The following is a 12,110-nucleotide window of genomic DNA, read 5'->3' on the forward strand; positions in this document are numbered from 1 at the left end:
TTAGTTCCAGGAAGTTTTTCTTAATGTTGTACTTATACCTCTTCAAATACTATTCTACTTCTGCTGACAGGTCTTTATTAATATACTGTTCTGATTGCTCTCTTCACTCATGCTTTCTCTGGCTGTTATACCTCCTTATTAGATGTGCTTTTATTGTCCTTTGTTCATTGTGGCACAGGTCCAACTGCTGGATACTTTAAGTGGACTGGTCCTATGAGGGTGGGAAGGCACAGACATTTCAGTCATCATGGGCCCAAAATAGGCAAGTTGCCAGTTACCCATTGAGGCACCAGGAGGAAGTCTTTCTTCTGCATTAGGGCAGAGAAAACTCAGCCCCTCCACACTTCTTATGGCCAGAGGATCAGACACACCCAGGAGTCCTGTGATCATTGAAGGACAGCCCTACCAAAGAGTTCCTACATGCTGGTCCTTGCCTTAGACTTTTCCTGCTGTGGTCCCAAAGCTTTGTTCAGCCCAGAGTAAGAAAGTACAACTATCTAGTTCACACCCTCTACCTGAGTACCAGTCCTGATATCTGCTTGACTTAAGGAAAAAAGATGTGTTTGACCTGAAAGTGGAGAGGAAGCAGAGCACAATTAAGCCATCATCTTTCCAGAATCCCCTGAGGATATAATAATAAGCATAAAAATGATACATTCCCTGTCCTAATGTTGCTTGTGGGCTAGTTGGGAAGATAGACGATAGATAGATGATAGATAGATAGGTAGGTAGGTAGGTAGGTAGGTAGGTAGGTAGATAGATAGATAGATAGATAGATGATAGAGACAGAGAGAGAGAAAGAATAGAAAAAAGAAATTCCTATAATTCACAACTGTAATTAGTGCTTATGAAAGAAAGGTGAATAAAAATATGGTGTGAGATTCCAAGAAAGAGTAAGCATTAACTATGCAAGGAGGCAAGAAAAAAAGGACTATAGTCAAGGAGCATTATATTCGAAGACCTTGGGAGTAGGCATGGCATATTCGAGGAAGGAAATGAAGGGCAGCATGATTGGAGCAGAAAAAGCAAGGGAGAGCAGAGTGTGAAAAGAAGCTGGAGAGGAAGGTAACAGTAAGAGACCAGACTGCAGGGTTTTATAGGCCACGATAGATTGTAGTCCTTCCCTAAAAGCAGGTGGCTAGTGGAGTGTTTTACTCCATGGGTAAAAATATCTGATTCACATTTTCAGAAGATCATGAGGATTCAGTGTAGAGAGCAAATTAAAAAAAAATTTTTTTAATGTTTATTTATTTTTGAGAGAGAGAGAGTGAGAGAGCGAGTGAGCCTCAGAGCCCGATGCAGGGCTTGAACCCACAAACTGTGAGATCATGACATGAGCTATAAAGTCTGACATTTAAGCTTAACTGACTGAGCCACCCAGGTGCCCCAAGTGTGGAGAGCAAATTTAAAGGAGCCATGTAATGATGCCTGGAGACCTGTGAGGAGGCTACTGTAATGTTTGAAGGAGGGTGGCAATGAGATGGTGGTCAATATAAAGGAAGTACACTTTTTGTTGGTAAAATGAAAGAGGGTATAAGAGCATGGAAGGTAGTCAAGTTAACATCACCAATTCAGTCATTCATATCAATGTGCCTTTGAGATACTCAAGTGGAGAAGTCAGTAAACACTGTGAATCTGGGAAAGTCCTGGGCAAGAGATATAAATTTGTTAGCCATCTGAGTTTCAGTGTAAACTAAGGCTCTTAAGCATGAATGAGAATAACTTGGGATAGAATAAGAAGAGAAAAAGACTTTAAATTTTGTTACACTGCTAATATCCATGTAAATTGGATGATATCTTCTGGAAAGATGATTGATAATGCATATGAGTATCTTAAAAAATGACTGTAATTTTGATCCTGTAACTTTTTTATAGGAATCCTCTTCTGAAAATAATATTAGTAAATGTTAAAGGCTTATGGATAAAAATACTCAGACATTATTTATGATTGTAAAAAAAAGGAATTCCTTAATTATCTAATATTTGAAAGAGGCTAAAGTAAATTATCATACATTTATATTAATATTATACCATTCTAATTTGATGTTTATAAAGATGTAATGGCATAAGTAAATGGTCATAATGTAATAGTAAGTAAAAAGAACACAAAATTGAGAGAAAGAGAGAAAGGAAGAGAGAAGGAGGTGGGGGAGACCTCAACTCCATGAAAGGCCAACAGAACAAGAGTACAAAGAAATAACTTTATCTGTTGACAGTGGAAACTGGATGATTATCACCATTTTTGTAATTTTATCTAGTTTTCAAATCTTTCTAAATGGGCATGTATTTCATCTCATGTATCCTTTCATTGTTAGGAAAAGAAATATAATGACAGTATTGTCCCAGTTGTAAATATATATCTTATAGGAATTTCACTCTGTTAAATACTGGTTAATGTTATTTTTTTCTTTTCACTGTATCGAGTGTTTCTGTTTTGAATCTAACATAGTATTTTAAGTTTATAAGATTATTGCCATACCTTTTAGAGTTTTATGAGCCAGACTTATAAAATAGTTTCAGAAAATTGATTAATTCCAAGGCAACAGCAAATTCAAGACAACAGCAAATCCATTCTCCTGGAACCTCTCCCTTGGCACCCAGTGTGTCATAGTGAGAGCATTTGTGCTTCCTTCACTCCTCATTGCTTAGCAGTACAAGTGGCTCTGAATTCTTTAATGTAAAGTTTTAAAACATTACATAAGAATATAGGAATTTGCTAATTATTTTAAATATAATGAATTTTTTTGTTTGCCATCAGCGACTGTCAGAGAAGTATCCATTTGGACTGTCATTTGTATCCTACTTGCCTGTAGCGATATAAAATCATTTTGAATTTGGTTCAGAACTGAAAGTATGATTTTTTTAAATTCCAGGAATGTGTACAAAGACTATCGCTTCCTTGAGCTAGCATGTGACTCACAGGAGGATGTGGACAGCTGGAAGGCATCTCTACTAAGAGCCGGGGTTTATCCTGATAAATCTTTAGTGAGTTGCATATATCTCTTATTTTACAATTATTAACCATGTTTAAGAAGCCATAATTCTACATACTATATACTGGAGAAACTAGTTATCTTCTGACTTAATTAGCTTGGGACAGTTTGAAGTAATTCTTTGCTCATATTTCTTTTTCTCTACTACTATTTTAAGAAGCTTATCAATATATTTGTTAGAGCAAATGTCCTACTCTGCTATAAAACATAACATATCCAATCTCAGACAAAGAGAGAGTTTCTCTGTTTTAATTTAAAATTTTATTTTTCTTTATATGGTATTCCACAGTTGTCCCAGTACTCATACAGTGGGTTATAACATTCTTCATATAGTCATCATATATATATCATGTCCTAACACTATTTCATAGCCTTAAAAATATACTTATTTTTATAAAAGTCCTTTTACTTTATAGTCTATAGTACCTGAATCCAAAATTATATCTGCATTCCAACTCTGCTTAATGTCATTTGGAGTGTAAAAGAAGAAAAACATTATATTGCTATTCCTACCTATCTTTATAAATATACTTCAAGTATTTGAAGTCCCTTCTCTCATTCAAGTTAATAAACAGAGCTTTTATTTGTGTTCTTTGGAAAATGTCTGGATTTAAATTTCAGAGGCCCTCCCAACATGTGTATACACACCATTAAGCAGACTCGGCAGGTGAGTGGCTCTCACTGCTTACTCACTGTACCCCTTGAGATACTGTACTATCCAGGTATCTCCTCAGAACAAAAGTACTGAGACTCAGCCTTGGGGATTTAGTCCAGCTTGACATTTTGGTGCTTACTTGGCTCTAGGACTGATTATGCACAAGTCAGGTAACTTTTAGGCCCCAAATACAAAGAGTCTTCTCAAGAGAGTCTGAAATATGGGCACCAGGTGGGAAAATTGAAGCATCTCTGGAAGAATTTTAGACTTGACCACATCCCTGAAGTTGCATTGGAATTTAACTGATTTCCAGAGGTAATGGATAAAGGATTGGTGCCAAAATCTTCTCATTGCTGTTATTTTAGCTCACACATAGACCTCTTAACCCCATCCCAACCTACCCTTGTCTGGTTAGCACCTAAAACAATGGCCACCCCCTCACAATAACCTTATGTCCTCCATGTGAGGTGAAACAAGACCCTTTCAAGTGATATCCAAGCGCAGAGGTATCTATATGATTTCCATAATTGTCCAAATTTTATCAGTTATGTACATATATATTTATATAGCAATATGCTCCTCTAAAAACCTGCCCATGAGAACTCATTTATAAAATCAGAGTACCACTTCTATTTTTGTTGTTAATTCTAATAATTTCTTATTACTCTTCTCTATCTATTGATGGTAGTGTGTTTAATTTTACATTCTGTATTAAAAATGTACATATACTTAATTTTTTATTCATTCATTCCACAAAAGTGTGTTGAGCACACGCTTTTTGCCAGGCACCATTCTAGGTAGAAGGGATACAGAAGAGAACAGTAAGGTCCAACCCCCAAGGAATAGATATAAACAAGTGAATGAATAATTGTATAATTGTGTACTGTGATTTTAAGAGCGTGATACGGTCTATAAAAAATTAAAGAGACAGACAGTGAGAGAGGAGCAGACAAGCTTTATTTTAGCAGGGATGATTAGAGAAGACCCCATTTGAAGAGTTCTCCCTCCTGAAGGAAAGAGGGAGTACATGAAATGAAAGTCTGAAGAAGAATATTAGTGGAGAGGACTAGCAAGTGCAAAGCCAGCTCAGCGTCTTAGAGGAGCAAGAAAAAAATCAGTGAGTCTGGATCACAATGAGGGAGGACAAAAGTGGTTGACAGTTTCCAAGAAGGTGGTCAGGGCAGATTGTATTGGCCTTGAAGGAAGTAGTGAGCACTTGAGTTCTATTCTGAGTGAGATGGGAAACCATTAGAGGATTTAAAGCCAATTAGGGACATGATAAGATTTACATTTTTAAAAGTCTTATATGGCTGCGTACTATGAGAAGCTGTGTGTTCAAGCACAGACTTTAGTGTCAAACTACCTAGACTGAAATTCCAGAAATTCGTGTATAAGCTATGAGATCTTGGGAAGGTTACCTAGCTGTTTTATGTTTCAAAACTCCCATTTCTAAAATGGAAATAACAAAAGTCCCCTATAGCTTGGTAGATAGGATTCTGTGAGCAAATGAACGGAAAGCACTAAATAGGGTGGGCATAAGCAAGCACTCTATTTTTTTTTATAATAGTAATGATGACGATGGGGCATATGGGTGGCTCAGCTGGTTAAGTGTCAGACCCTTGAGATTGGGCTCTGCACTGACAGCATGGAGTTTGCTTAGGATTCTCTCTCTCCCTCTCTCTCTCCACCCCTCCCCCCTCTCAAAATAAATAAATAAATGAACATTTACAATAATGATGATAATTACCATTTTCATTGCAGACTACTGAGATGAGAGCTAAAACACTCTAGATATTATAATGGAGCCCAGTGAGATTGTAAATACTTTATGCTATTTTCTATCTTCTAAATAATGCTTGGTTATATGAAATATTAGTGTGTGTGTGTGTGTGTGTGTGTGTGTGTGTGTCATCCTACCATGCAATTGTAATGTTTGTGAAAATGTTTTCTTCAGTCATGATTTTGTGAAACTTATCTTAAATGCAATAGACAACTTTGGTATTTAAAGAAATTATGTAACACATGTCTTGTGAGGGAAAACTGTCTTGGCAAAGCAAAATTACCTATCCCTGGAAAACTGTTTTTATAAATCGGGGTTTTCATGTATCCATAGCTCTGCACGAAGAAGACACTCAATGAAATATTTGCTATTTTTTATCACAATGCTCAATTTTAAGCAAATCTAGAGTGGTCCTACACGATCTGTTTGATTCTTTTCATTATCATTTCTGTTTATAAATACACTTTTGGTACAGTTGCTTGGACAATCAACACAAAGGTTTTTTTTTTACTATATGCCAAAGACATGACAGGAAACTAAGCTTGGCAGTGTGCCACGAACATTGCTTTTCTCAGTTTTCATCATAAACAATATTTGCATTTCTTATGCACCATGTAGTTCTTGAGGTTATATTACACGATTGCTTGACTTTCAAATGTTTAAATGGCAGCTAACTACTGAAAGCAATCTAAGTAGAATGCTTATATAAACATTCATTTTGTGAACATGCTTAGATTTGGAGGGATGGATACTTTTAGGTACAGTTATTCCTAATTTAGAAAGATTTGATGAAAAAGGAGGATTAACCTAGTAACAGATGTCTCTCTGTAAGTAAATTTTTAGGACTTCTGGTTGGTCATTTGGGTTTTATATCAATAAACCATTGAGTTGACAGCAAATCAATCACTATTCTAATAATGAAACATTTCTCATACATGGACATAAGTCAAGACTCAAAACTTTCTGCTCTTTTTAAAGATTTTGACTGGGAAAAATTCTACAAAGATCATTTTTAAAAACTGTGTAATTTTGGCTTCATTTAGGTTAGTAGCCATCCCCCACATTTTGTTTTTGGACACATTTTTTTTAAACTAAGATTGTACACTTTTTTATTACACACTTTTCCCCATCGTATCTTTTCCATCATGTGGACATGATGGAATATTTTTATGTCACTCATATCATAATGTTCTGTTACCTGGGTTTTTTCTGTCTCTTGGAGTTTTCTACAGATTTTCTTTCTTTCTTTCTCTTCCACTCTCTTCTCTCCCTTCCTTCTCTTCATCCATCACCATTATGGTGGACTCTAGAAATTTGAATATAAAAAATATGCAGTTCTTACTTTATAAGAGTTTCAAGTCTACTGGAAATGAGGGATGCAAATAAATAATTACAGTGTAGTAGAAACTATAGTGAATATCTATATAAAATGCAACAGCCCAACTATATACCCATGTGGATTTTCTAATTACCTTTAGTCCCTTAATCTTTCTGGATCCAAAGCAAAATGTAGATTTCTTATTTGAACAGTATGATGTGTGGCCCTCAATGAGGAATCCTGGATCCAGTTTCCCACTATGTAAGTTTCCATGAACTTACATATAACCTCTCTGAGCCACAAAGTTAACATTTTACCAGTCATCTAATCTTTCTAAGCAGCCACGATACTTTAAAACTTTATATAAATATGAATTTGTATTTAGCAGAATTTTATTTCTTTAATTTCTATTTCCTTTGGCCATTAAACTGAAAGCATAACCACCATAAAATTTTATACTGTTAAATAATTAAATTGCTTTACAATTTTAAAGTAAAAGTGTTTCTAATGGAATTAGTTAATAGTATTTTGTTTTGTTTTACTTACTGATGAAAAGGAGATTAAAAAGTATGTGTATATCAGTATTGTAGGTTACAATTACATAACTTTTAAAAGATAATTTTATAGAAAAAAATGTATGTTCATGCATCAGGAAGTGTGAATACAAATAAATGGGAATTTGATTAAAATCTAAAGAACAAGATATAAAAAATGATTTTTCCGGCATAGTTTTGTCAGCTAATAGTGTGACTTTAATTTTATATAAGCATTAAAGAATTCCAAATTCTTTGGAACATTTTGTGCACAGTGAAATGAAGTAGATTTGAAGTCAAATCTACCTCACATTGGAATCCCAACCCTTCTATTTATTTTAAGCCCTGTAGTTCAGGTAAATTACTTAACTCGTCAGTTGGGTATTCTTTTTTAAACTCAACATAACGATACCTTCCTCTGTGTGATTTTATAGGATTAAATGAGAACTATTGCATATCCCATCTAGCTTGGTGCCTGCAACTGAGTGAAATGTGTTCAGTGCCATGTAGCTTTTATTATTATTACTGAAAATCATTAATGGTCCATGAAGCTGCACTTCCCAGTTTAGTAATTACTTTTTCTTTGCAAACAATTAATGGTACTTGGGCAAATGAGAGAGAATTTCCTTAACTGTTGGCAAAGGAAGCAGAGTTGTTTAGGGGGAGTTTTGGTATCATGCTGCCCTGTGGACAGGCTGGCTTAGAAATCGCAGTCAGTCAGGAGTGAGCCCGAGGGGCTGTCAGGAAAAGTGAGAATTCACAAGCCTGCCCTCAGATACTGGCCTGCTGGCTATCTGAAAGAAGCAAAGTACAGAGTAGTGGATGCTCTGGAAATAAATTTGGTGCAAATTCAGTACTGTCTATTTGTTAAATTATACAACACAGAGTTTCTTCAGAGATTTCCATTGACTATATAGATAGTTGGTCCTCCCCTATAGGGTATGATTTCTGTTCTTTCTTTAAAGTGTATTCATTTAATATGAAAGAGAGAAAGCACAAGTTGGGGAGGGGCAGAGAGAGAAGAGAGTGCAAGTATCCCAAGCAGGCTCTGCACCAACAGCACCAAGCCTGACGGATGGCTCAAACTCAGGAAACCGAGAGGTCATGACCTGAGCCGAAGTCAGAAGTTTAACCAACTGAGCCACCCAGGCACCCATAGCGTATGATTTCTTAAGTGATGAAAAATGGCAGTAGAAAGTGAAACACCCTGAAACTTCACTATACCCCTGAATTCAAGACTCTCCCAGTTATAATTAATGGGACTTCTCTGGAGGTTGAAACCATTCAATAAATGAAGTCTTTGGGGACTTCAGAAATTCCTTTCGGATAGACTCTAAAACTGAACTTTTCTCTGTGGCAAATAACAAGTGGGGGGAGGGGCTCAGTATCATTCTAGGGGGAGAAGAGGAAGGCCCACAGACCTCCATAAGTATTTATTAACACGGGATGACCACTCCCATGCATTTATTTATTCAGCCATCTAATAACACAAGACTGACGATGCCCATGCTGAGTCCAACTACACTTCACTTTATTCTTAGCTTATTCAGCACTGCTTCCCACAGAATGCTGAGCGACCACATGCTCGATTCTGAAGAGTTTAGTTTTTCTTCAGTGGAGGTACTTGTTGTGATCTAAACATCAACTGCTGCCACAGAGTGTAGTGGAGGGAATTATAAAACATTTATGGTTCACCATTCATGATTGTTATGCCTCTCTCAAAAATGATTGAAGGAAACAAGAAATGGCAGAGCCACACCATGTCCTCCACTTGGATGTTTCTCATATTTAAGGATCAAGGCCCCCTACTCTGTGACATCACTGTTGCCACTACAAACAGAACCATCTGCCATCGGCAGAGAAGCCAGTCATTCCCTAATGTGCAAAAATACTTGGTTGAACTCCTGAAACTTATTTGGTAGATCAAAAGCTGCACTTCTGTAGAATTCAATAAACTCCATCTGTTTGAGGTATTTTAAGCAATATTGCACTTCTTTGGAGAACCGAGGTCCTATTATTCTCTAAAATAGTATTTTATTCCTGATAAAAATTCCCTGCGGGGATGTTTAATGCATTATTGAATGGTTGGCATATTCCTTACAGAGACTCTCTTTTCCCCCCTTCATTCATTCTTGTACCATTATTTATGTCTCGTGGAAACCAGCGATGTTAACGGTTATAACATGACAACTCACAATGCCAAGAAGCTTCTCTACACTATTTTATCAGTGTCTTTAAACTTACATTATTGTTAAATATGATGGCCGTGATGGTCCTTGGATTAGACATTTCCCCAGGGTCCCCAATTGGCATTGCCCTTCTCCCAAAAAGTTCTGTACGGAGTATTTCACTGTGCACAACCTCTTTCAAAACTAAATGCCAGATCTCCAGCCCAACCTGTTCCTTGGCCCCTGTGTTTGGCCTCCTCCACAGATGCATACTCTTCACTAACAGCACTCTTCAGCTCCTCATCTCAGCAAGAAATTCCTTTTGGGCCCCTTATGAGAAGAGTTCAGATCTGTTCCCTGCCCATGTCCCATCACGTCTTCCCCACAGGATCTGACCCTGCAAGGACTCGGCTGCACTGGGAGCAATGAATCACCATTTTATTTTGTTAAGCCATATGTGAGTTAAATTGTTTGATATAAATCATACTCTTGCAGCTCCAGTTTGAAACAGGAGAGCCATTTGCCCGCCGCCTGTTGCTGGCTGCTCTCTGTGTCTCTATCCAGAGCGTCTCTTTTAGAAATGACTACATTTTTTTGTGACTAACCTTTCCAGACCCATATTCTTGAATGTGGACCAGTGTTTGTTTTGGCCACATCCCCACTATACAGCTTTCGCTTCCCATGCCAACCCAAGACAAAACTCATAATTTATAAAGTAGAAGAATGGTACAGATGGAGGTCGTAACTTGGTCTGCTTACCCTGTCTCCCCAGAACCACCCACTCCTTTCCTCTCCTCTCTTTTCCTTTCTTTTTCCACCTTCTTTGAAACCAAGGATGCAGTGTTTGTTTAAAAATGCATTAGCTGATGAAATTTTCCACTGCTTGGCATGTTGGAGGAGGGGCTGTCAGGAAAGGGCAAGCTGACATACTAACTATTTTGCCTTTCATGCTAGCAGTTCACTTATTACCAATTCAAACCAGTACTTTTTGGCCAGGTCTCCATACTCCAAGGATTCCAAGTAGCAAGAAAGGGGGAAATCTCTGTCATAATTTTCTGCCGTTATAAATATATGATTTCATTTCGTATAAGTGGATTCTTTGATTTGTCCACGAGCTCAGGGTATGGTGTGTGTGTGTGGGATGTCAGCGAATAGTTAAATTATTTGTTTTGATTTTACTCTGGCATGAAAAACCTTACAATTTTTAAATAAGTTTATGTTTAACATATTTCTTTTTTGTTTTTTTTTTCCTTGCGGCTACATGCACAGGGGAACAACAAAGTAAGTTCTGTGTCCTATTGCAGCTCCTCTTTCTCTCCTAACCCCGCCCTCCTGCTGCATGTCTCTTGGCCGGAGCCTTTCTGTGCACATTGAAATGACTGTTGTTTGCGACAGTGCACAAATGACACAGGGTGCGCAAATGGGAAAACATGCATTTGGACCTCCATAATGGCTGTTCTGTTTTGACCTTTTGGAAGGGAAACGTTACGTTCTTTAGGGTTGGTTACTGGGTAGTTCAGAAAGGTTGATATTATGAGGAAAGAGATCGACACTGAGAGCAAAGTTTATGAAGATTTAATAATAAGGGCTCTTCTTCAGAAAGGGTAGAACAGTCTGATGAAACCCAGTGCAGCTGAAGTTTCTGACCAAAATTCAAAGCTCTCATGTTAATGTGCAGTTATAAAAACCCCAAACTGGCTTCTTAAATAGCAGGATGGCTGGCTTTGCTGGCGAAACTGAACTAGATCAGTGCTCTGGCTTTGAAGGTGCCTTAAAATGGATGGAGGAGGGTGGGGTTCACATTTGACTTGGCTTCTGCACCCTGATGTATTCCAGCTGGACGGAAGTAGGAGGGTGTGGGGGCTGGAGGAGGAGACTGAATGTGCATGATAGATTTGTGAGACCAGGCAAAACACACCAATGGTGAAAATTATCTTAATGTTGTTATTGTAATTAGATAAATGAGCAATTTAGTCATTCATAGAGTTCCAGGCTTGTTTATATTTAAATTCAATTCCTTCAAAGGATTAGACCTACTTCTCACTTATATTATTTATATAATAGTAACATAGTTAGGGAAGATGGTCTTAAGTTTAGCAGGGTGAGTTTTTCATTTTTTATGTGGAGAATTATTAGTCTTTTATCCTACCAGGTGGCCCACTTAAAATGGGCCTCATTGAATACAATAAGAATTCAAAAGATCTGTTCTATAAGGGGCTGCCTGCATATTTAAAGCAGCTGGAATTCATCAAAATTGCTATTCATAAGCCATACATATAGAATGTAAAACAAATGTGGGAAATCTTGCAGCTTAATTTGATGGAATGTGCTGTTATGGAATATGTTGAAGTAGATGGTTGGTATTGAAAATGTGTCACTTTATAAATTTATATCTGGATATAACTACTTATGACCCAAGTAATAATATTTAATAAAGTTAAAAATAACCCAAGGAAAGTACAAGATAGACATTTGTGAAGAAGCAAGGTGGTGAACTCAGCCCATGAATAGTTCACTTTATAAAAATAGCAGGTAACTTACCAAATTAATTAGAGATTTCTTACACAAAGTTAAGGATAATATTTCTACCTAACACTACCACTACTAGAAAAAAACATTTGGACAAAATATAACCACCCCCAAACCCCCCCCCCACCAGTCAC

General features: G+C 37.1%; 1 protein-coding gene across 6 annotated transcripts in view; it reads left to right on the plus strand.

Annotated features, from left to right (window-relative positions):
• DNM3 (dynamin 3) overlaps positions 1–12,110 on the plus strand; it is a 584,407-nt gene that overhangs the window by 473,238 nt on the left and 99,059 nt on the right. For all 6 annotated transcript variants that reach the window (XM_077755999.1, XM_077756002.1, XM_077755998.1 and 3 more), the window contains one exon: positions 2,874–2,985. In XM_077755999.1, the coding sequence (XP_077612125.1) occupies positions 2,874–2,985 (112 nt within the window). The remainder of the gene's footprint in view (positions 1–2,873; positions 2,986–12,110) is intronic.

This window comes from Crocuta crocuta, unplaced genomic scaffold, assembly GCF_008692635.1.
Source record: "Crocuta crocuta isolate KB4526 unplaced genomic scaffold, BGI_CrCroc_1.0 scaffold122, whole genome shotgun sequence".
Lineage (NCBI taxonomy): Eukaryota > Metazoa > Chordata > Mammalia > Carnivora > Hyaenidae > Crocuta > Crocuta crocuta.